The following is a 22679-nucleotide window of genomic DNA, read 5'->3' as shown; positions in this document are numbered from 1 at the left end:
AAGGGCCTGTAATGTGCTGTAGATTTCTATGTTTCTGTGTAACAGCAGTTATTACAAGTTTCTAACAGCCTGTGAGCATGTGGCTGGGACCTGCCTTCTTGAAAAACTGCATTGTGGATCAATCTGATCCCATCTTGGGGTTGGCTCACAATTTCATCACAGTAGACCTGGCAACATAAAAGAAGCAACAATAGCTTTCCTCATAAGCATGGTGCATGATGGAGATGAAGATACATGAGGAAATGTTACCTCATACTAAAGCCCTGGTCCATTCTCTTAGTGGACATTTTATTGTAGAATAGCATAAACAGCCAGCATGATTAAATCTTGCAAGTATGATTCAATGTTTTGGGCAGCATATGGTGTACCAGTCCAACTTCTTAAGTGCTGCTGGAGCTTGATTCACTGTAGGAAAGTGAGGGGTAATCCTGCATTCTTGAGACTTCTGCCTCACAGGTATTAGAAGGCCTTGGGGTGTCAAGAAATAAGTCACTCACTGGAGGATACTGTTACAAGAATTATCCTTTGTAAAAATTATCAGTGAGGCACAGAGAATTTGTAATTACCAACAATAACTTTTATTTTCTCAATTAAAAAGTACGTGGGTTCACAAACTACCTACATGCGTGAAAACTACAGGAATCCCTGACCCTCCATAAACAGTCAATGAAGAGAAAAGCTATTACCCAAGAATGGAGTCTATGCTGGCCAGGCATTCCTCTTGGTCCCAATCTCCACATGTGGGGTCATCCATGTCTGTGATGGCTGGTCTCTGGTTACTGTAGAGTTATTGCCCCTGTGTATTTGGAGTTCCTGACTCTTGTACTCTTTCTCTTCAATTGAACTGTTGGATCTCTATCCCATTGGCTCAAGCTCACCTGAGCTATCTGGTTCACCTTCTTACTCGTCATTGTACAGGGCTACAACTAAGATTGGTTCTGCCCACCCCAGCCTTGTGTATGAGTCTTTCAACTCTGACTGGTCTGAACCAGTTAAATGAGGCAACCCAGACAGAGTGATGAGATTACCGATTGCTTCTTTGGTAGGTCTGGCATGTTACATAATAAGTAGCTACTCCTCCAAAGATGGTCTCAGACTTAGCAGGTCATTACCTGAAGCTTCCTGTGTTCACATTCAATTGCTCTGTTTAGATTATCTAAGAGCAAGAATCAGTTCAGAATCCACAAAACGGAGGGAAGAAAGATAACTAGTTTGTCTGCTTCCCTGTCCTTCATTAGACTGTAGATTCTTCTATCCAACATCGCCCTCCTCTTACCTTGGAGTTACTTATCTTAGGATCATTATCCTCCTCTCAAACAGTTGAACCCCAGCAGATGCACAACACTTGCATTCTATAAAGAATATTAACATTTACTTACTAAATTCACACATTTTATACTGACAATCATCTCTGCTGTTTCATTAAAGCATTATCCTCAATTTTTTCCATTATTTCGGCCTTCCAACTTTTCAGTTGATATACATTGAGTAAGACAATTATCAGGGTACATAAAATTAATAAATTTTACAACAGCATGTGATATTATTCTTACCCACAGATAAATTTGAACATTTGTCCCCAATTGGAAATCTTAATCCAAAAGCCTGGTTGTTCAATATTTCATTTGCCTTACCAGCATGTGTTTTTAATTACTTTAGTGTGTTTAGTTCATTGATGAATTATCTCTCTGGCCCCCTCCACAACACGTGTCCAGTCTGCAGTCAAGTGATGAATTGGTGGCAATTCAGTAACAACATAGTGCTACAGATATTCATCTGTATCAGTGTGTTGGATCTTGAAGTTCTCCTTCATACAAGTTTGAGTCCTCTATTTCTCCTTTTCTGGACCACATTACCCATGTCAGTTGAGAAGATATGCTTTTTATTTTTGTTCAATGAGTGTTTTCCAAGCAATGATATAACTGTTGACACATTTGTCCGCTGCACTGGCTCTGGATCAAGACTGACCATGACCATGACCATGACCAATGCCTGTAACACACAAGGGTATTATCTGTTATTCTTCCCAGTTTAAATCTTAAATTATTTTAAGACCATATTTTCTATTTGCTTTGTAGACTATCCAATCTGGCCTCCCAATTGTCTTTGGACTCAAAGCATCCATTTTTCCTCACCCAATATTGTTTCCAGATAGGAGGGACAAGCACTGTCATATCTTCCTTTTCTCTTGATTTTTTTTTTGACAAATCTTCCCTGGTTCTCAGGATGAGGGAACTGAAAATCACCCCCTTCATCGGACCTGTCCCCATCTTCATGGTAGAGTTGTTTCATCCTCCAGTCTCCCAGATCACGGCTATCATGTACATCAATTGTTACATGCTGATGGTGATAACGTTCCTTTTTTTCCCCACCAATTTCAGCTGGTTGATATGTTGGCAACCACTTTGATCTGGAGAAGTCAGTACTTTGTACATTGAAGGACTTCATAGGGCCCTGCAAACTTTGGATTTAAAAAGGAGGTGGGTTGATATATTCTAATCATCACTCTTTGTCCTGGGCTTAATTCTATGGGACTGACTTTTGAGGAAAAGTAGGCTTTACTCTGTTGCTTTTTCTTTCCTTTTTGGTGGGCTGCCACATAATTGGCCTGTCTCACTGTCTCTACCAATTATTATACACACTTTTCTGATACAATCCTGTTGATTTTGGGTTCTGACAAATCTAATCCTAACAACTCCTCCAATCCTGTCGTGTCTGTTCCGGTCATGAATTTATACGGGACTTAACCAGTTGATGATGTCACTGTATTCCTTATTATTAGCAAGGCACAAGGCAAAACTACTTGCCATGTTGTTCATGGTCCATGTTGTCGCACCATTTGTGCAATCATATTTTTTAGTGTTTGATTCATCCTTTTCACAATTCTACTTGACTGTGGTCTATAAGTTGTTGGAAATCTCTGCTTAATCCCTAAAAGTGCCATGACATCTTGAATTACCTAGGCCATGAAGTGTGTGTCTTGATCCAATTCGCTACTCCAGGGTAGTCCCCAGCGAGTGAATATCCGTTCCAATAAGATTTTTGCATGGCCTCTTGCTGTGTTTGTCTTAGCCGAGAAAGCTTCCACCCACGTCATAAAGGTTTCTATTACTATCAGAATATACTGTATTTGTATCCTCCTGAGGTGACTGGCAAGTGGCCAACATAATTTATCTGCAAATTAGTTCAAGGCCCTTCCACTGGTTTGGTGTGTCAAAGGGCTCCTTTCTTTACATTTCTTTCAGGATTATATTGTGCACAAATCAAGTATTTTTTGACATAATGCTCCACATCATCCTTCATCCTAGGCTGCCAACACACCTCCTTTCTTTTTTTCCAGGGTGCCTTCAGCACATTGGTGTCCCCATATTTCATGGTACCAATGGATCATCTGGTTTCTTCCTCCCTATGGAATCACAAGCTTTCCTTCATGAAGGTCAACTCCATCTTTGACAAACACTCCTTTATGCTCTTTGTATCTTTCAACGCTGCACCCTCTATCAATTTTTAAAATTCATTATCTTTCTACTGCTCCTCTGTTAAATCCATAACCTTTATCTGTTGTTCTTTCTGCCTCCCAATCTCCCCAATCTGTGGTTGCCATTCCTGCCCAAGTAAAGCACCTTGCCTTGCCAATTTGTCAGTCTTTCCCTCGGGAGATAATTTAGAGCAGGCTTTCAGCTTTATGACTCCATATTCCTTTCCCTTTACCTCTTAAATATGCATTTTAATAAAGCAGCAGATGGGAAGGGTTTCCCGTCAGCTGAAACAAACCTTCTGGCTTCCCACAGAGGCAAATATTCTGTAAGGCTATTACAAACGTATAGGCTAACAGAGTGTATGACTGACCCTGGCAGAAAACATTCTGGCTGGTTGATCACATACTCAGGCCAATTCTGCTGCCTGTGCACTTATGGTTTTGGGTAACCTTAAAGCTATACTATATAATTCCTGACCATGTTCACCGTCTACATATATGCCACACCCAATTCTCTTCTCACAATCCTGTACTGATCAGGAGCGACCTACAAAAATAATTAAAATGGGGCTTTTCTTTTTCCGTTGTATTTTTATTTTCAGGCATTACTTTATCAGACCTGCTTCCACTCCTTCCTGTTTTTTTGATACAATTGGTACTTTGGGTTCATTTGCTCTCATAACTTGACACTCATGTTCACTTCCTTGGTACACCAGATTATCGGCTAACATGGAGGTAGTGTTTACTTGTTTTACATTAATATTTCTTCCTTGCAGCTGCAATGTCCATCGAGCAATTCTGTTGTGGCTTACTGAACCATTTTTAATTCTTCTATCTAACAGTCATTGTATAGGGATATGTTCTGTCAGTCTTGTAAGTGGATTACATCTCACTCTATGTAGGCAAAACATTGTAAAGCCCAGAAAACAGCGAACAAGTGTTTTTCACTTACATTATACCCCTGTTCTACTGGTGAGAGCATGTGTGATGTATGCACTACTGGTCTTAACTTCCCATGTGTCTCCTCTAATAGCATGGCTGAGAGTGTGGTATCATTTGTAGCCACTTGCAATGAGAATGGCCCATTCAAATTTGGAGTTTTTAAAGCAAGTGCAGTGGCCAACGCTTGCTTCAGAGCAGTGATGGCTTGATCTGTCCTGATTTTCATTCCCATGCCACATTCTTTTTCAGTAACTCCATTAAAGGAACTGCTTTAGTGGAAAATCCATCAATGTGATCCTTACAGTAGCCTAGCAGCCCCAGAAAGGACTATAGCTCTTTTAGGTCTCAGGGAATAGGGGAGTTTCATAACTGATTCTACTCTTTACTTATCCATTTCTCTTTTTCCCAGGTCAAGATCATTCCCAAATAACTAACTTGCTGTTTCATCACCTGTTCTCTTTTAGGGTATACCTTTGTTCCCAATGCAAGTAATAATTGCAGCAGTTCTGTCAATAGCTGACAAAGTTCCTGCTTGGTTTCAGTCTGAAAAAGTAGATTATTTACATATTGTACCAAGCACTCGGGTTTTGAAAAGTGTTTTAACCCCTTCCCTAAGCACTGGAGAAATATAGATGGGGAACTATGGAACTCCTATGGCAGGACAGTCCATGTATACTGCTGAACCTGAATGATAAATGCAAACTTGTATTGACACTCTCGTTCTAGTGGGGTCAACCAAAATCCATTATTTATGTCTAAAACTGAATCATTGTGCTCTTTCATTTTATTTGACCACAGTCTATGAGTTAGTTGCTACAGTTAGGGCTGTGAACGGGGTTACTTTACTCAGCTCTCGATAGTCTATTGTCAACCTCCAACTACCATCTGGTTTCCTCATTGGCCATATTGGTAAGTTATTCACGGAGGCTGCTGGCCTCAGTGCCCCTTGTTATACCATCTCTGTATCTTACCTACATCTTCCTCTGCTTTTTTTGGAAACCTATATTGCTTCTGTGGTTTCAAGTTGGGACCTTGTATACACACAATGTCAGCCATCTTTCCGCAGTCATGCTTGTGCCATGCAAATGCCCCCGAGTTTTGTGCAATAATTTGATGCACCATCTGCCCTGGATGAGACTAGGATTCAGGGCCAGGGCTAGGACTAAGACAAGGAATGTGGGACCAGGACAAGGAACTTGGAACTAGGTGCCTGGGCTAGGACTCTGAGCCACAGACTGGACAGGGACCCGGAACCTGAGTCTTGACTTGGGCTCGGACCCCGGATCTAGGCGAGGTCGAGACGTGGCTACAGGACTGGAGGTGGAACTCCTGCACAGGACAAGGCACATGGACAGGACGAGAATACAAAGCCATGACTTGGACAAGACAAGGTTCTAGGACTTGGTTTGGACAGGAAGAGGCACCAGAACTGGATGAGGACACGAAGCTCAGACTTGGACAGGGAACACGGTACTCCAGAACAGAGCCTGGACAAGGACCCAGAACCTAGGTCTTGGTTGGAACTAGGAACCCGGGTCTAGGCGAGGACAAGATGTGGGTACAGGTCATGGCGTGGCTACAGGACAGGACAAGACACATGGATGGGATGAGACTCATTGACGGGATGAGAACACGAAGCCTTGACTAGGTCTTGGGAGACAGGAAACACAGAGCCTAATTCTTGGGCAGGATGCAGATCTCCTGGGCAGGCAAGGCCTCAGGCAAGTTTACAGAAGGGAAGGGAAGGGACAAGTCTGGCCAGGAATCCTCAGTTTGCAGAGGTATTTATATGCCAGCGCAAAATGAGAATCAGGTGCATCAATTAAGATACACCAATGGTACCAGGGAAAACAGGAAAAACCGGAATAAGGATCGATGAACTGGACCGTGAACTGGAATGTGGATTTCATGGACCGGACCATGACAATTAGTGGTGTTGACAGTGGTCAGGGATCCTCCAGTGTCCCATAAAAAGATAACAGGGCCTCTGACCCTATGACTCACTAGAGGTCTTCCAGTTTCATCCTGCCTTGTGTCACACATCCATGTTGGTGAGGCCTGACACCGTCATTGAAGCTCAGGGTACAATTCCCTGGATGGTGGTGTCTCCACCTTTGTTATTTTGTGGGCTCCATTTTTCTGACCCCTCCAAGGGCAAACCACATGGCTGTTTTCTTGTCTCAGGTTCAGACATTCTCTCGTAAAGTGTCTCTCTTGACCATGGTTATAACATTTAATTACTCCACCTTAAGTTCTCCCTATTACTGGCCCTGTTCCATTTCCTCTGCCCTTCCTTGCCCCTTGACAACGTGGCAGGGAAGCACTCGGCGTGGATCCCCTGCCCTCATTTCTCCAGGTAGTTGCCTGACTTTTAACAGCTATCACCATCCTATTAGAGTTTAGATGGTCTTTGCATCTCCTTTCCCCACACTCCATTCATTTTCCTCAGTACCCATGCCTCAGTATGTATGGGTTCAGAAGGATCAAATATTTCCAGTGCCTTATCAGATTCACCTATACAGTGAGATACCAGTGTCCTCAATCATCTGTTTGAGGCCTTTGGTCCAAACTGAACTCGATCTAATGCTGTTCCATAAACCCCTTGGAACACCATCCATAAACGAAATGCAAATACAGTGGAATGTTCACCTCTCCTCTGGTAACACTTGGCTAATGCATCTACTGGGTCCCCTCTGTTAACACACATAACAGTCAATATTGTGTTCTTTGGTTCCCCCACCATGTCGTTGGCAAAGCTGAGTGTATATTTGGATGCAAAATCATTATAATCAGTTTCCTTTCCTCGGAGTCATCTAGGCCATGTATTACTCTGACTAGTGGTTTGGAAAAGCTCTCGAGGATAGTCTCCGAGCATACATGTCCCGATATCTTTAGCAATATCTCTAAACAGTGTGGTGTATGTTATATTCTGATTTGGATTTGCTCCCCCTGCTCCCCCCTCCCTGATAGTAACAAGGGGTGCCAATCGTGCAGACGATAGCACTGGCTCCTGTTGGTAGGGTGTTGGTGGCAGATCCTCGGAAAATAATGCTTCATAATTATTGTAACCTTATCTAGTAGCTTCATTTGCTAAATCATGTCAATCAATGTCTCCATATTTAGCTTCCACCCCCTTTTCAGATCCAAAGCACATATTATTCCTTGCTGTGCAGCAAGTTGGTCCTGCAAGTTTTGAATCTGCTTGAAACACTTTGCATGATCGTTAGTGTTACCCTTCCATTCCTGTGTTGATTTCTGAATCACACTCATAGCTGTTTTTAAATCACTGCACGGTTTCCTTAATACTTCCAGTTCCTCCTTCACCAATTTGGTTACTTCCTCTAGTTTACTTTTTTCATTAAGTAAGCTCTCACACTTCAATTGAAACTGGTTCATATGCATCGACCATGCTTCTATGACCCTGTATATCAGTAACCCTTTCTCTAAATGTTTCCAGTTCCTTTTGGAGCCTTTTGTGTTCACCTTCTAACCTTTCTTGCTTGGCTTCTACTTGATGCTGATATTCTAAAATTTCCTACCTTAACCTATCTCACTCGGCTTCTGCTTTATGACGACATTTGTTTTCTGATTCTAATTTGTGCCATTCTGCCTTAGCATTTTGTCATTATTCTAACAAATCCTCAATTAAACAGCCAAATAGTTGGCTGGTTTTGTAATTGTTTAAACTTCCTGCTCAATAGCTTCCCTTGAGCAATTTTCCACAGGGCGTCTCCAGCAGTTTTCCCTACACAGCCAGGGTGTGACTCTTCATGTTGTGACCATTTCCCCAACATGTATTTCTGGAGGCATCCTCTCCAATCAAAACAATCTAATTCCTCTGGACTTGCAGAATTTCCTGTATTTTTCATCCTGGGTTGGTAACGCCCATCTCCCCGGTGCCAGACTTCTCTGTACCTCACTCACGTGGTCCGACTCGAGTCTCCCGCTGAACAAAGATTTATTTTCGATACCCCACCCATGGACGCCAATTCTGTTACAAGAATTACCCCTTGTAATAATGATCAGAGGCACAGAGATCTGTATTTACAGACAGATAACTTTTGTCTCAACTAAAAAGCATGTGGGTTCACAAATCTCCTAACTGTGTGCATCCTCCTAGAATCCCTGAACAGTCAAAGAAGAGAAAAGGTATTACACGGGAAAGGAGTTGACGCTGGCCAGGCATTCCTCAAAGTCCCGATCTTCACTTGTCCGTGGCATCCTCCTTATCCACAATGGTTGATCTCTGGCTGCTGGAGAGTTATCACCCCTGTGTCTTTGCTCCTGACTCTTATAGTGTTCCTCATCAATTGAACTGTTGGATCTCCATCTCATTGGCTCATGGTCACCTGACCTACCTGAGTCACCTTCTTACTGGTCATTGTAGAGGGCCACAATCAATATTGTTTCATGGTTCTGCCACCCCAGCCTTATGTGTTTCAGTCTTTCAACTCTGACTGGTCGAAACCCGTTAAATGAGGCAACTCAGACAGAGTGATGAAATTACCAATTGCTTGTTTGGTAGGTCTGGCATTTCACATAATAAGTAGCTACTCCTCCAAGAAGGGTCTCAAATTTAGCAGGTAATTACCTGAAGTTCCTCTTGTCCACATTCAGTTGCTCTGATTAGATAGTCCTAGAGCAATAATCAATTCAAACAGCTACTTCTTTGAGAATGGCCTTAGGTTTCGCAGTCATTACCTGAAGCATCCTGTGTCCACATTAAGTTGCTCTTATTAGATTATCCAAGAGCAAAAATCAGTTCAAAGTCCACAAATTGGGGGGGGGGGGGGAACAAAGACAACTGGTTTGTCTGCTTCCCCTGTCCTTGATTAGACTGTAGTTCCTTCTGGCCAACAATGTCAGGACTTTGACCTTATTGATTCCTCTTCTGACCACCATTTTCATTTTTCTGGTCTTGCCAAATACTTGATCAGTGAGGAATTTAGCTACAATACTGAAATGAAGTGCTTAGATTCTCCTCTGGAGATTTTTTAGTTGAATGAGTTTCACCACTGTTTTGGTTATTCTCTACCTGAATGCTTCTTACCCCTTTCATATTTTCAAGTCACTCTCTCTCTGTTATTTCTAATTGACTTGGTGACTTAAGAATCTGGAAATATTCAGGCCATGAGATTTTTCATAGCTCCAGAACAGTCAACCTTTTATTCCTTCTGTTATATATCTTTCATCAGGCCAACATGTTCCCAGTCACCTCATCACCCAATGGATTCTTTTGAATGTAGGGGAGAGTGAGTGGCCCATGGGAAACAGATTGTCACAGAGAAAGATCGCAATCTCCATCCAAACAATACAGAAAGAATTAAACCCACTTTACTGGATGCATGAGCCAGCTGCCTTAACTGAAGTACCATAGAGTCACTTCACTGTCTGTTGTTACGTTATATGGAGGTAGGAAATGGTATATTTTCATTGTGAGTGAAATTGAATTTTGTCCTTCAGCAAAGATCAAACTTTTGACCCTGTAGTGAAAGGAAGTCATCCATAAGGCACTAAAGATGGTTGGCTTGGCAATGAGTTGAATCATCTGTAACAACCTGCATCTCTGGTTCAATCCTTTGCCTTGGTTCTGTCCTCAGAAATTGGAACATTCTCTTTGTGATCAAATGGGTTTACTGAGCTGCTGCGATTTCTCTCATTTCTCAACAAAATACAAGTTGTAATGTTAGTTGGCCAATGTAAACAGTTGGTTTGTAGGTTAGTTGAAGGTAAATAAAAGGTTGTCTCAGTTGATAGACAGGCATGAAATGAATAATAGGTTGCTTCGAATTAAGTGGAATGAAGATATTGCTGAGGGCCAGTCTACTCAGTGGGATGGATAACTTACTGTCTTGGAAAGGAGAAGAAAATGCAGAACAAATGAAGATGCAAAAGAGCAACAAACACAACCATCATTGTTTAGACCATAAGGCATAGGAGCAGAATTTACCCCATCGTGTCTGCTCTGCCATTCAATCATAATGGAATTATTATTTTTCTCAACCCCATTCTCCTGCTTTCTCTCCCTGATCTTTTATGACCTTACTAATCAAGAGCTAGTCAACTTCCACTTTAAATACTGTATACCCAATGACATTGCTTCCACTACTGTCTGTGGCATTGAATTTCACAGATTCACCATCCTCTGACTAAAAAGATTCCTCTTCTCCATTCTAAATGGATGGCCTTGTGTTCGAAGGCTGTGACCTGTGGAAACGGACGCTGGAGTTACTGGAAATGTCTCCTCTGTATCCACCATAACCAGGCTTTCATTATTTGGTAAACTCTCCACAATTCTTCTAAACTCTCATGAATACAGGCCCAGAGCTACCAACCATTTCTCAGACATTAACTCTTTCATTCCCTGGGACATCTTCATAAATATCCTCTGGCCCCTCTACAATACTAGCAAATCCATTCAGAGATACAGGGCCCAAAAACTGCTCACACTACTCCAAGTACGGTTTGATCAATGCCATATAAAGCCTCTGCGTCACATCCTTCCTATAATTATTCTAGTCCTCTCAAAATCAATACTAACATTGCATTTACCTTCCTTACCACTGACTTAACCTGCACGTTAACTGTTAGGGATTCCTGCACAGGGACACCAAAGTCTCTTTGCTCCTCTGATTTATTAATTTGTTCTATGTTTACAAATAGTCTTCCCCTTTATTCCTGCTACCAAAATGCATGACCATACACTTCACTACACTGTATTCTATCTGCCACTTCTTTGCCCATTTTATGTATTACCTTTATTCCCACTCTTTATTTTATGGCAGTCAACCAATCATCTATTTGTGCTAGTTTTTTTTTCCTGGGATCTTAGCTCATCTTGTTTCCAGCCTTCTATGCAGCATCTTGTCAAAGGCCTTCTGAAAATGCAAGTAAACAACATGTACTGTCTCTCCTTTATCTATCGTGCCTGTTATTTTCTCAAACAATTCCAACAGATATGTCTGTCAAGATTTCCATTCAGGAAACTATTCAGAGTTCTGCCTATTTATCATGAGAAGGACTTAAACCAATTAGGCAAATAGGTGAAGAATTAGCAAATGGAATACAGCTTCAGCAAGTATGTGGTCATGTGCTTTGGTAATAACAATAAAAGTATAGACTATGTTATAAATGGGGAGAAAATCCAAATATTGGGAGTCATTGGGATGGATTCCCTAAAGGTTAGTTTGAAGGTTGAGTCCGTGTCGAGGAAAGCAAATGCAGTGCTAGCATTCATTTTGAAAGGCCCAGAATATAAAACCAAGGATGTAATGCTGAAGCCTAACAAGGCATTGGTGAAGCCCCCTTTATGTATTGTGAGAAGTTTTGGACCGTTTATTTAAAAAAGGATGTGCTGACACTGGAAAAGGCTTAGAGAAAGTTCATGAGAATGATTCTAGGAATGAAAGGATGAATGTTTGAGGAGCGCTTGATGGCTGCGAGTCTGTATTTGCTGGAATTTAGAAGAATGAGGGTGAATGTTATTGAATTGTATTGAATGTTGAAATGCTTCGATATAATAGACATGGAGAAGATGTTTTCTATGGTTGGGGGGGTGTCTAGACCAAAGGGCATAGAGTCAGAATAGAAGGGCGTTAATTTACAATGTAGATGAGGAGGAATTTCTTTACCCAAAATTCATTACCACAGGCATCTGTGCAAGCCAGGTTGTTGGGTGTATTTATGGAGGTGGTTCTTGTTTAGTCAGGGCATGGAAGCTATGGGTAGAAGGCAGGAGAATTGAGTTGAAAGGGAAATGGATCAGTTATGGCAGTGCAAACTTGTAGGGGCAAATATATCTAATTCTTCTCTTATGTCTTGTGCTCTAATTATTCCCTGAAACTCCAGCCATTACTGTTCTATCTTCCCTGCTAGTATCGCCTTCAGAGGAACTTTGGCCAACTCTTCTCTCATGCTTCTATTTTCCTTTATTTAACTCCATTAGTGATACATCCAATTTTATCTTCTCCTTCTCAAACTGCAGATGTGTTCTATACTAGTAGGATGACTGTCTCCTAAAGGTTCCTTTACCTGAGGCCCCTTAATCAAATCTGATTGACAATGCAACACCCAATCCAGATTTGTCTTTTCCCTCACGACCAGAAGTTGCTTGAAAAAGCCATTTTTTTTTTTAGGCATTCTACAAATTCCTTCTCTTCGGATCCAGTACCAAAGTGATTTTCCAATAAACCTGCATATCTTAATCTCCCTAGACCATAACATTACCCTTTCCTATCTCCCATTGCAATTCCCATTGCATTACTCTACACACTGCATCCACAAAGGAAACAGCCTTATGAAGGACCCCATGCAATGCTCATACAATCTCTTCTCCCTCCTGCTGTCTGGGAAAAGACTCCAAAGCATTCGGGCTCTCACGACCAAACTATGTAACAGTTTCAAATCTCTTACCATCTTTCCTTTCGGTTAGTCCTGGTGAAGGGTCTTGGCCCGAAATGTCGACAGCACTTCTCCCTATAGATGCTGCCTGGCCTGCTGTGTTCCATCAACATTTTGTGTCTGTTGTTGTTATGTAACAGTTTCTTCCCCCAAGCTGTCAGACTCCTCAATACCTGAAGCCTGGACTAACACCTTGCCCTACTGTCCTGTTTATTATTTATCGTAATGCCTGCACTGTTTTTGTGCACTTCATGCATTCCTGTGTAGGTCTGTAGTCTAGTGTAGCTCTCTCTGTGTTGTTTTTATTTATTTATTTATTTATTTACATTGTTCAGTCTAGTTTTTGTACTGTGTCATGTAACACCATGGTCCTGAGAAACGTTGCCTCATTTTCACTACGCACTGTACCAGCAGTAATGGTCGAAATGACAATAAAAGTGACTTGACTTGTACCGCACACCATTGCTTCCGTTTGGAGGCCTCTATTTAGCTCCCATCGGGGTCTTTTTTTTGATATACCCTTACAGATTCCTAACTCTACCAACAAGTATTCTCCATCTTCCTATCATATGCTCTCTTTTTTAAGTGACTTGATTTATTTGTTTTAACCAATAAAGCCTTCCTAACCTCTCTGCTTAGCTGCCTGTCCTTTCAAAATGAAGTGCATCCTTGGTTGTTAAGCTCCCAGCTGTGATCTTTCAGCTATAACCCAGTGATGCCCACATTGTACCTGGCAATTTGTAATTGTGCTATCAGGTCATCTACTTTATTATATATACATCATGTATTCAAATATAACAGATTCAGTACTGTATTCACTACTGTTTTCAATTTTATCTCCATGTTGTCCAAAGATGATTACTTATCCCTTTCTAAACTTTATCTTATTAATTATTCTGGAGATTTCTGTAAATTCTCCTACATTCTCCGTTCCTTTAATGTTATTCTCACGCTTCCAGCATGTTAAACCAGCCACTACTATTTAGTTTAAAGCCCTAACCACAGCCTTAGCCATGTGATTTGTCAGGACCCTGGTCCCAGCATTGTTCAGGTGGAGCCTGAACCATTGGAACAGCTCCCTTTCTCCAAAACTCGTTCCACAAGTTCAAACCCACTTCTTCCACATCAAACTTTGACAACACATTTAGCTTTCTGATCTGATTACCCTGTGCAAGTTTGCATGTTGCTCAGATAGCAATCCTCTTGTTCCTGCCTTTTAATCTAGTCTGTGGCTTCTTAAATTCCCTCTATGGAACCTCCTACCTTATTCTTCCTACTTCGCTGCTATCCACATGGACGAATAAAATTGAAACTGACCCCTTCCCATGCCAAATTTCTCTGCAATTCAGATGAAGTGTACCAGACCCATGCAGTCCTGTTGAAGGGTTTCAGCCCTAAATGTCTACTGTACTTTCTTCCATAGATGCTGCCTGGCCTACTGCATTCTTCCAGCATTTTGTGTGTGGGGCAAGTTCAGGGGCTGAGACTCCTCCAGCACTCCCTCTTGGACCCTCCCTCTCTCAAGTGCTTCACTTGCAGTCACAACCTCATGCCCATAATCACAGAGCAATTAGTGCCCAGGTGACACTCTCCCTCCCTGATGCATCACGGTGTTTAAAGCTCAGATTCCAGCTCCTCATATTTGAGCACAAGTTCCTCGAATAACTCACACTTGCTGCAGATTTGGTCACAAGGAACCACGATGGGGTGCACCAGCTCCCACATCACCTGCTCCTGCATCAGTATTTTACTTAATTTGTAACTGGGTATCCTTTTACTTAAGTATTTATGTACAGTACTGTACAAATATCATAGGAACCCTAGATACATTATATATACCTGTGACCTTTGCTCATACTCAAGCTACTCACCTGTATTTCCTTACCAAAGACCCTGGACTACTCCACTGACCCACTCACAAAGCCAAACCAAAATCCCCTCCAGGACTTTGGTGTCCACCTGTTCCCACCAAAACCTCAATTCCTCAATAATGGCAGTTCTGCTTAAACCTCACTTTTTATTGCCTCGTGAAAGTCACACACAAGTAGATTTGCAGATTTACTCTCCCCCCATACAGATCTCACTATTGCTATTCCAAACTCCAGTTTATATGGACTACATCACTAACAGTTGGTATGAATTCTTCTTGGTGCCTGCTGAAAGATTGTGGTTCTTTTTTGCTGTACTCAATGAATTTTTAGCCTGGGATCAAGGAGAGTTTTCATTATGTATGGGAAGCAGTTTTCATGTCCACAATTGAGCTAAGTTGAAAATGAGGTTTGAAGATACAATTGTCCTGGAAAAATCCAAATTAGGCAAAGGTGGGCTGTGAATAAGTGCTTCCTGAGAGCCCGATCGTGGCAAGGCCCATTACTTTGTGATCTTTTATATTTTACAGATTTGATGTTATTAGCCGTACTGGATTTGACACACCTGAGCAAAGTTCTGGCTTGTGTAGATGCCTGCATTGAAAGCTAGTTTTAGAGCGAAGGTCTTCTGTACTATATCTTGGAAGTTGCTTGTTCTCATTGCCTTTATATTTATGTATTGCCATCTTCCCTTTGTTGGTATCATGTAGAGTGAATGGAAGTGTCTGTGTCCAGGTTCCGTGGTGGCATAGACCTGTATATCAAACAACATGCTTGTGAATATTTCAGCTATGCTTTTAGCACTTACGCCAGCTGAAGATGACCATGTTCTTGGAAACTGTCCTCTTTTCCCCTCAACTATTTCTCTGCAACATAATTCAGAGCTTATTGTGCTGAGACTAGATGATTGACTGTGGTATCAAAAGTTCAATTTATTATCAAAGTATGTACACAGAATACAACTGAGATTTTTCTTCTCCAGATAGCCATGAAAGAGAAAAAATTGCAGTCATTGAAAGAAAAGACATCAAACCACACTTTCACCCCCCACATGAAGAAAAAGAAACAAAATTCATAAGCCCTAAACCCCCAAAACCCTTCCTCACACAAAAACTAACAGGTCTCCTACCCAGGCATCTCAAACCACTCAAACAGGTCTCAAACCAATAACCCACAAGCTTTCCCTACAAAAAAAAAGTTGATGATTACAACAAACACCCAACCCCTCCTTCGCACACTAAATCTAATAGATTGCTTACATGGAGAAATGCCAAGAAAAACATCAGACCCAAATTACCAAACCCCTCCCTCACCCATAAAAACCTGCCAATCAGCAACAAGTAAAACAGAAAAACTGAAAGACGCCAATAAATTGCCATCCACACTATTAATATCATATGCCTCGGCATTTCAAAATCAGCTTCCATCAGAATTGAGGAGAGCGACAGTTCAAACTCATCCCTTTGTGGAGACTGACTGCTGAGCCAGCAGCTCCTGTGCAGTGATTGCTGATCCATGGAAAGCGTATCAAGGATTGAAGCATGCCAGGTCTGAAATGAGTTGTTTCCATTCCCATTGATGCATTGTACTGCCGACAGAACGCATCAACTGCATAGGAACCTCTGAAAACCACTCCTCTTCTGCACCCTATCAGACAATTACCCATGCCCTTCACAATATAGGGCTTCATGTGCTCCAAGTCACCATTCACTAACTTCAATACCAGTTTAGAGGGGCAAGAGTTTAAATAACCTTGTTCAACTGGGAGAGATGACATGGTGAAGCAACATGGGTGAATGGAAACGGAAACAAAATGGTAGAAGAATGTGAAGTTGCTGCTCTGTGGACCAACAAGCTTCATAAGCATGATGTCATGTCTATAATTAGTTAAATCAATGGTGGTTAAGCAAAGTCAAAACATTAACTTATTTATCCTTATGTACATTACTATACAAACTGTATAGATAGCTATTTGTTAGCAAATTCTAACAGCAAAGAGCGCTTTGGCCATTACTAGGATTGACATGAAGATGTTCTGTGAATGCCATGACATACAATATACTGCAAATGGAAGCTGTTTCAGTTGAGAACTTTAATGGAACATATTTTCTTTCAGTGAACAGGTGACAGAGACTGAGACCCCGTCATTCTTCACACAGGAAGAACTGAGCAAACTGAAGTCTGATTTTGAAACAGGTGGGGTTGAAAAAGTTAAACCACTGATACAGAAGAAACTAACTGATCTGGACAAAACAGAGTTTAACGTCGCAGTGACGGGAGAAACAGGTGCAGGAAAATCCACCTTCATCAATGCCATGAGGGGACTTCGGAACACTGATCCGGGAGCAGCTGAAGTTGGGATCACAGAAACAACAAAGGAGCCAGCCAGGTACTCACATCCCACTCTGCCCAATGTTCGCTATTGGGACCTGCCAGGGATCGGATCTACACGAGTCACAGCAGCTAAATATCTCACAGAAATGCAATTCAAAAGATATGATTTCTTTATCATAATCTCTGCTTGTCGATTCAGAGCAAATGATGTCAAACTTGCCAGGGAGATTAAACGGCTGGGGAAAAGGTTCTATTTTGTCCGCTCTAAGATTGACATGGATCTTGACAACATGAGGGAAGTCAAGAAGGTTATTAATGAAGAAGAAGAGCTGAAAAAGATTCAGAATGACTGTGTCAGGAGGTTGGCAGAGGCAGGGTTTCCGGATTCATCTGTGTTCCTCATATCTGGTAAAAAGCCGAAACATTTTGATTTCATTCGGTTAAATGAAGGACTCGAAGGTGATCTCAACAATGTAAAGAAAAGGATCTTTGTCCTGGCCCTTCCAAATCTCAGTGTGGAGATAGTTCAGAGGAAATCTAAGATTCTGAGTAAACATATCTGGATGTTTGCAACACTCTCTGGGGGATTGGGAGCGGTCCCAGTTCCCGGCTTCTCTCTCGCTTGTGATATCGGAATATTGATTGGAGCCATTGTCCACTTCCGGAAATGCCTGGGTCTGGATGATGCTTCTCTTCAAAGACTGGCCAACAGAGCAGGAAAACCTGTGGAAGAGCTGAAGGCGACAGTAAAAGCTCCACTGCTGGGGGACATAACCCCAGATGTAATTATGAAGATAGGTTGGGGTACTACTACTGCTGCAGTTTCCCTTCTGGAAATTGCTCTCCACCATGTGCCAGTCATCGGTTCCATTTTTGGAGCAGGTTCATCATTTCTCATGACACTTAAGATACTGAGTTGTGCACTAGATGATCTTAGAGAGAATGCAGAGAGAGTGGTGAAAGTTGCCTTTGAAACTGATTAACTGAGCTGTATAAGCATCTACCCAGTGAATTTATATCACACCATAATTAATATTTTTTATGAGGTTTAACACCAAATCTTGTTGTAATTCAACTCTATAATGTTCACTTCTACTGCTTTAGTTCCTGGCAATTTTTCTTATCAATTACCTAAGGGGGTGGGAGGGAGTTTCTAAGCTGCAGCATTTGTTAGACCATTGTAAGATTAACAAAATGCTACTCTATCGATGAACATTAAAAATTAGCTGCATCTGCTTTCAGAAGTGTACACAGAAAATGTACTTGATAACTATTGGTCTATAGAAGGCACAGCTGGGTGGGTTGCTATTCAATAATCCTTGCATTACTCAGCCAATTACTTGTATAATATATAATTGCATAGGCAAAATGATAGCTGATACTTGGGTGCAGTGAAAAGATGTCTGTATCAAGGTTGTAAACCATTGGTTGAAAGGTCAAGTGCCACCCCAACCACCTGTACTAACCTTTGATGTTAACTTACAGGGAAGATGTTCACAGCAACTCTTTGCTTATTGACCTGCTACATTTGACTTACATTCAAGAGAACCTCTAAATAATAAAAAACATCTTTGGAGAATTTGGGTCAAGATTCATGGCAATATCCTAGATCAATGATGGCCTTGCACATTTAGTTCTCAAATGAAATAGTCAAACAATTTTAGAGAATACTCTATTATGCAGATTCTATGAGTTTCACATGATCACTTCTGGACAGTGTAAATTACTCATAACACATAAATTAAGGATTATTCTAAGTTGCTGTCAAAGGGGGGCACTGAAGGTGGACACAAGTGCAAGACACAGATACTGAAGTACTGGGAACCGGACTGGACTAGATTTAAGTACAGGACTGGACAGACTAGGAGCTGGGACAGGAACACAGACTAGAGCTATGAAAGCAGGACCAGGACAAGGAACAGGGAACTAGGAGCCTGGGCTTGGACTCCAAGCCAGAGACTAGACAAGGACACAGGACCTGGGACTTGACTGGGTTTCAGACCCCAGAACCAGGCAAGGACATGAAGTGGCTACAGGACTGTGTTCTCCAAGGCTTCCCTGGGCAGGACAAGGTACTCCTTCAATCACAGAGCCAGGATGCTTTCACAGGGCTGGGCCCCTTCCTTGGACACCAGGCTGGGATGACTGCTGAGGCAAACTGCCAAGGAAACTGTCAGGGATTCAGATAGGGAGGGGAAGAGAACAGTTTTGCCTCAAGATAACAGCAAAGACAGCCTGACTTACCCCATAGAGTCAAGAATAGAAAGGGACAGATCCCAACACAGGGTAACAGCAAGCACAGTCTGACTTACCCCACAGAGGCAAGGACAGGAAGGGAGCTCAATCCAGGCTGGCTCCAAGTCTCAGGGCAGCCAGCAACCTTGACTGGTTATGGAAACAGCCAAATCCATATCTAGCTCAGAGTGGCAGGCAGCCACTCAGCTGGTCTCTGAAACAGCCGAATCTGTACGACAATGACAGCTCCGACTAGAGACAACAAGGCTTCATGAAACAGTAGTCCTTCAACCAGGCCAAGAGATCACAAATGGCTGCTCCAGCTTTCCCCCAGCAGGTTGCTCCCAGGGGATACTGACAAGCCAAACCAGCACCCACACTCGACCCCAGAGCCGCTTATATTCCCAGCCCCAAGATGAGCATCAGGTGCCTATGATTAAGCCCAACTGAAGCAAGGGACAGCCTTAAGACCTGGAGTCTGAACTCCATGGACCGGACCGTGAACCAGAATGCAGATTTCATGAACTGGACCATGACAATTGTTTCTTAATACTTGTTAATAAATCACAATATAAAAAGAAATATCACAAGATAACATAAGAAATTACATGTTATTGAAATAAACTTACAAAACTTTAGATATTAATTGTAATTGTAAATTGAGCTCACATAGTATTCTCTTCAACTCTGATTGAGCTTAACACATTGTCACGGAAAAGAGTACTTGGACCTGGAGTGAAGTCACTTCAGAAAATCTTTACTGATGCAGGATATCATAGAGAGTCCAGACACCTAAAGCAGAGTTCTGAGACTGCTCAACAATAGATTACACTCTTATTTATACCCCAGGCGTACGTGACAAGAAGCACTTAAATCTGAAAAAGGAGGAAACCTCAACTACAACTCGTTAGAATAGCGAAGTTGCACTGCATGTCCTTGAGAGGTTGTACATTTCCTTAAAGTTTTAGTTCTCAGCTCAGTATATCTGGCTTTCCCAAACGCAGACATTTGAAGATTCTTAGAACAAGGAAGCACAAACATAGTTATTTTTCCAACCCATCTACAAAGCAGATTTCAGTCACACAGTGTACATTAGTCGCAGATAAGTGATTACAGAATTTGAATTCACAAAGTACAAGGTGGTCATTAACTTCTTAACTTTCATCACAATGGTGGGGGGGAAGAGAGAGAGAGAGAGATATTTTCGTGCTACCTGTTCCCTTCAGGCCACAAGGGAGGCTCGCCAGTAGAAAAAGGGACTCTGTTGAGTCTGACAACATTCCCTACTGTCCCCCAATCCCGGATGCAGATCCAAACTACTGTAAGCTACAACCAACAGTCCCTGTCCTTGGCTGTCTTGATAGACTCCAGTGCTGAGAAGAATCTGTTGGATGAAAACATAGCTTCCCAGGCCGGAATTCCTCAGGAGCCATTGAATACCCCTCTGTGAGCCCGGGCACTGGTCAGAAAACTTCTGGCTCGAGTCACTCACTATGCACCACCAGTGTCTTTGGTTCTCTAGGGGAACCATCGCGAACAGGTACCATTTAACTTAATTTCCTCTCCTCAAGCTCCTATAGTTCTTGGGTACCCCTGGTTAAGCCGCCATAATCGTTACATTGACTGGTCCACCGGAAAGATAGCCAGTTGGAGTCCGTTTTGTCACTCCACTTGTCTACAGTCAGCCCTTTCCCTTGTAAGAATCACTACAACCTCATCTGCCGTTGAACCCCCCAACTTGTCCAGGGTTCCAGCGGAGTACCTGGGACAAGTGTTTAGTAAACAAAGCCCCCTTTCCCTGCCTCCACACCAACCACACGACTATGCTATGGACCTTCTCCCCGGAGCTCCTCTACCCACCAGGCGGCTGTATAACTTGCCCCGGCCAGAGAGGGAAGCAATGGAGTGTTACATCAGTGAATCTCTCGCGGCGGGCATTATCCGACCGCATCCTCCACTTCGATTACCTGGTCATGCCTTTTGCTCTCACCAATGTCCTTGCAATTTTTCAAGCCTTGATTAACGATGTACTAAGAGACTTTATTAATCGCTTTGTATTTGTCTACCTGGATGACATCCTAATCTTTTCCAGCAGTCTCCCAGCAACACGTTCATCATGTCTGACAAGTCCAGCAGAAGCTGGGGGAGAACAAATTATTTGTAAAGGCAGAGAAATGTGATTTCCATGTCACTCCGTCAGCATTCTATGTTATATCACCGAGAGCAGACAGGTGAGAGCTGATCCCGAGAAGATCCGGGCTGTGGCGAAGTGGCCCAAATCGACGGACCGCAAACAACTCCAACGGTTCCTGGGGTTTGCGAACTTCTATCACCGGTTCATCAGAAACTACAGTCAGGTGGCGGCTCCCCTTACCCGACTTACCTCACCTGCCACCCCTTTCCTTTGGAACTCCGAGGCGGACTCAACATTCGTTGCACTGAAGATGCTTTTCACGTCTGCCCCTTGTTCTGATTCAACCAGACGCCTCCTGTCAGTTCATTGTGGAGGATGACGCCTCTGACTCCGGGGTGGGAGCGGTACTGTCCCAACGTTCGGGCCCGGATCAGAAACTACATCCCTGTGCCTTCTCTCGCTGACTGTCTCCCGCTGAACAGAACTACGACATGGGGCACCGGGAGCTACTGGCGGTCAAACAGGCGTTGGAAGAATGGGAGGCACTGGCTGGAGGGGGCAGAACACCTGTTCATCGTCTGGACAGACCACAGGAACCTTGAATATATCCAGACCGCCAAACGCCTGATTTCCTGTCAGGCCCGTTGAGTTTACCCTCACCTATTGTCCAGGTTTACCCTCACCTATTGTCCAGGGTCCAAGAATGGAATGCCCGATGCCCTCTCCCGTCAATACGTTTCCGAGGAGGACCTTCCCAACCCCGAGACCATTCTTCCACCATCCTGTGTAGTGGCTGCCCTCACCTGGGAGATCGAGCCCAGATCAAAGAGGCCCAACGGACTCAACCTGACCCAGGCATCGGACCTCCGAATCGCCTCTTTGTACCCGATTCTGCTCGATCGCAGGTTCTCCAGTGGGGGCACACCTCGTTTCGCCAGCCATCCCGGAATCGATGGGACCCTGACACTCCTGAAGAGGTATTTCTGATGGCTCTCCATGGACGCTGATACCCGTTCCTATGTCTCTGCATGTTCCATCTGCGCCCGTGGAAAAGCCTCCCATCGGTCACCTGCGGGATTACTTCGCCCCTATCTGTCCCTGGTCGTCCCACTCTAGATTTCATCACCGGTCTATCCCCTTCACATACACCGCCATACTCACCATGGTGGACCGTTTCTCCAAGTCGGTGCATTTTGTAACCCTCCCTAAACTACCTTCCGCGCGGGAGACCCCAGACGTTCTCGTCCCCCACATTTCCCGACTTCACGGAATCCCTTCGGATATTGTA

At 42.9% G+C, this 22679-nt stretch overlaps 1 protein-coding gene across 3 annotated transcripts in view; it reads left to right on the top strand.

The window, feature by feature from the left end:
• The window catches only part of LOC132398243 (interferon-inducible GTPase 5-like), a 28915-nt gene extending 9053 nt beyond the window's left edge, over positions 1-19862 (top strand). For all 3 annotated transcript variants that reach the window (XM_059977380.1, XM_059977379.1, XM_059977381.1), the window contains one exon: positions 16805-19862. In XM_059977380.1, coding sequence (XP_059833363.1) covers positions 16805-18005 — 1201 coding nt within the window. In that variant the 3' untranslated portion in view covers positions 18006-19862. The remainder of the gene's footprint in view (positions 1-16804) is intronic.
• Positions 19863-22679: the final 2817 nt, after the last annotated feature.

Source organism: Hypanus sabinus, chromosome 8 (genome assembly GCF_030144855.1).
Source record: "Hypanus sabinus isolate sHypSab1 chromosome 8, sHypSab1.hap1, whole genome shotgun sequence".
Taxonomy (NCBI): Eukaryota; Metazoa; Chordata; class Chondrichthyes; order Myliobatiformes; family Dasyatidae; genus Hypanus; species Hypanus sabinus.
The sequence above is the reverse complement of the archived record's forward strand: the minus strand, read 5'-3'. Positions and strand labels throughout refer to the sequence as shown.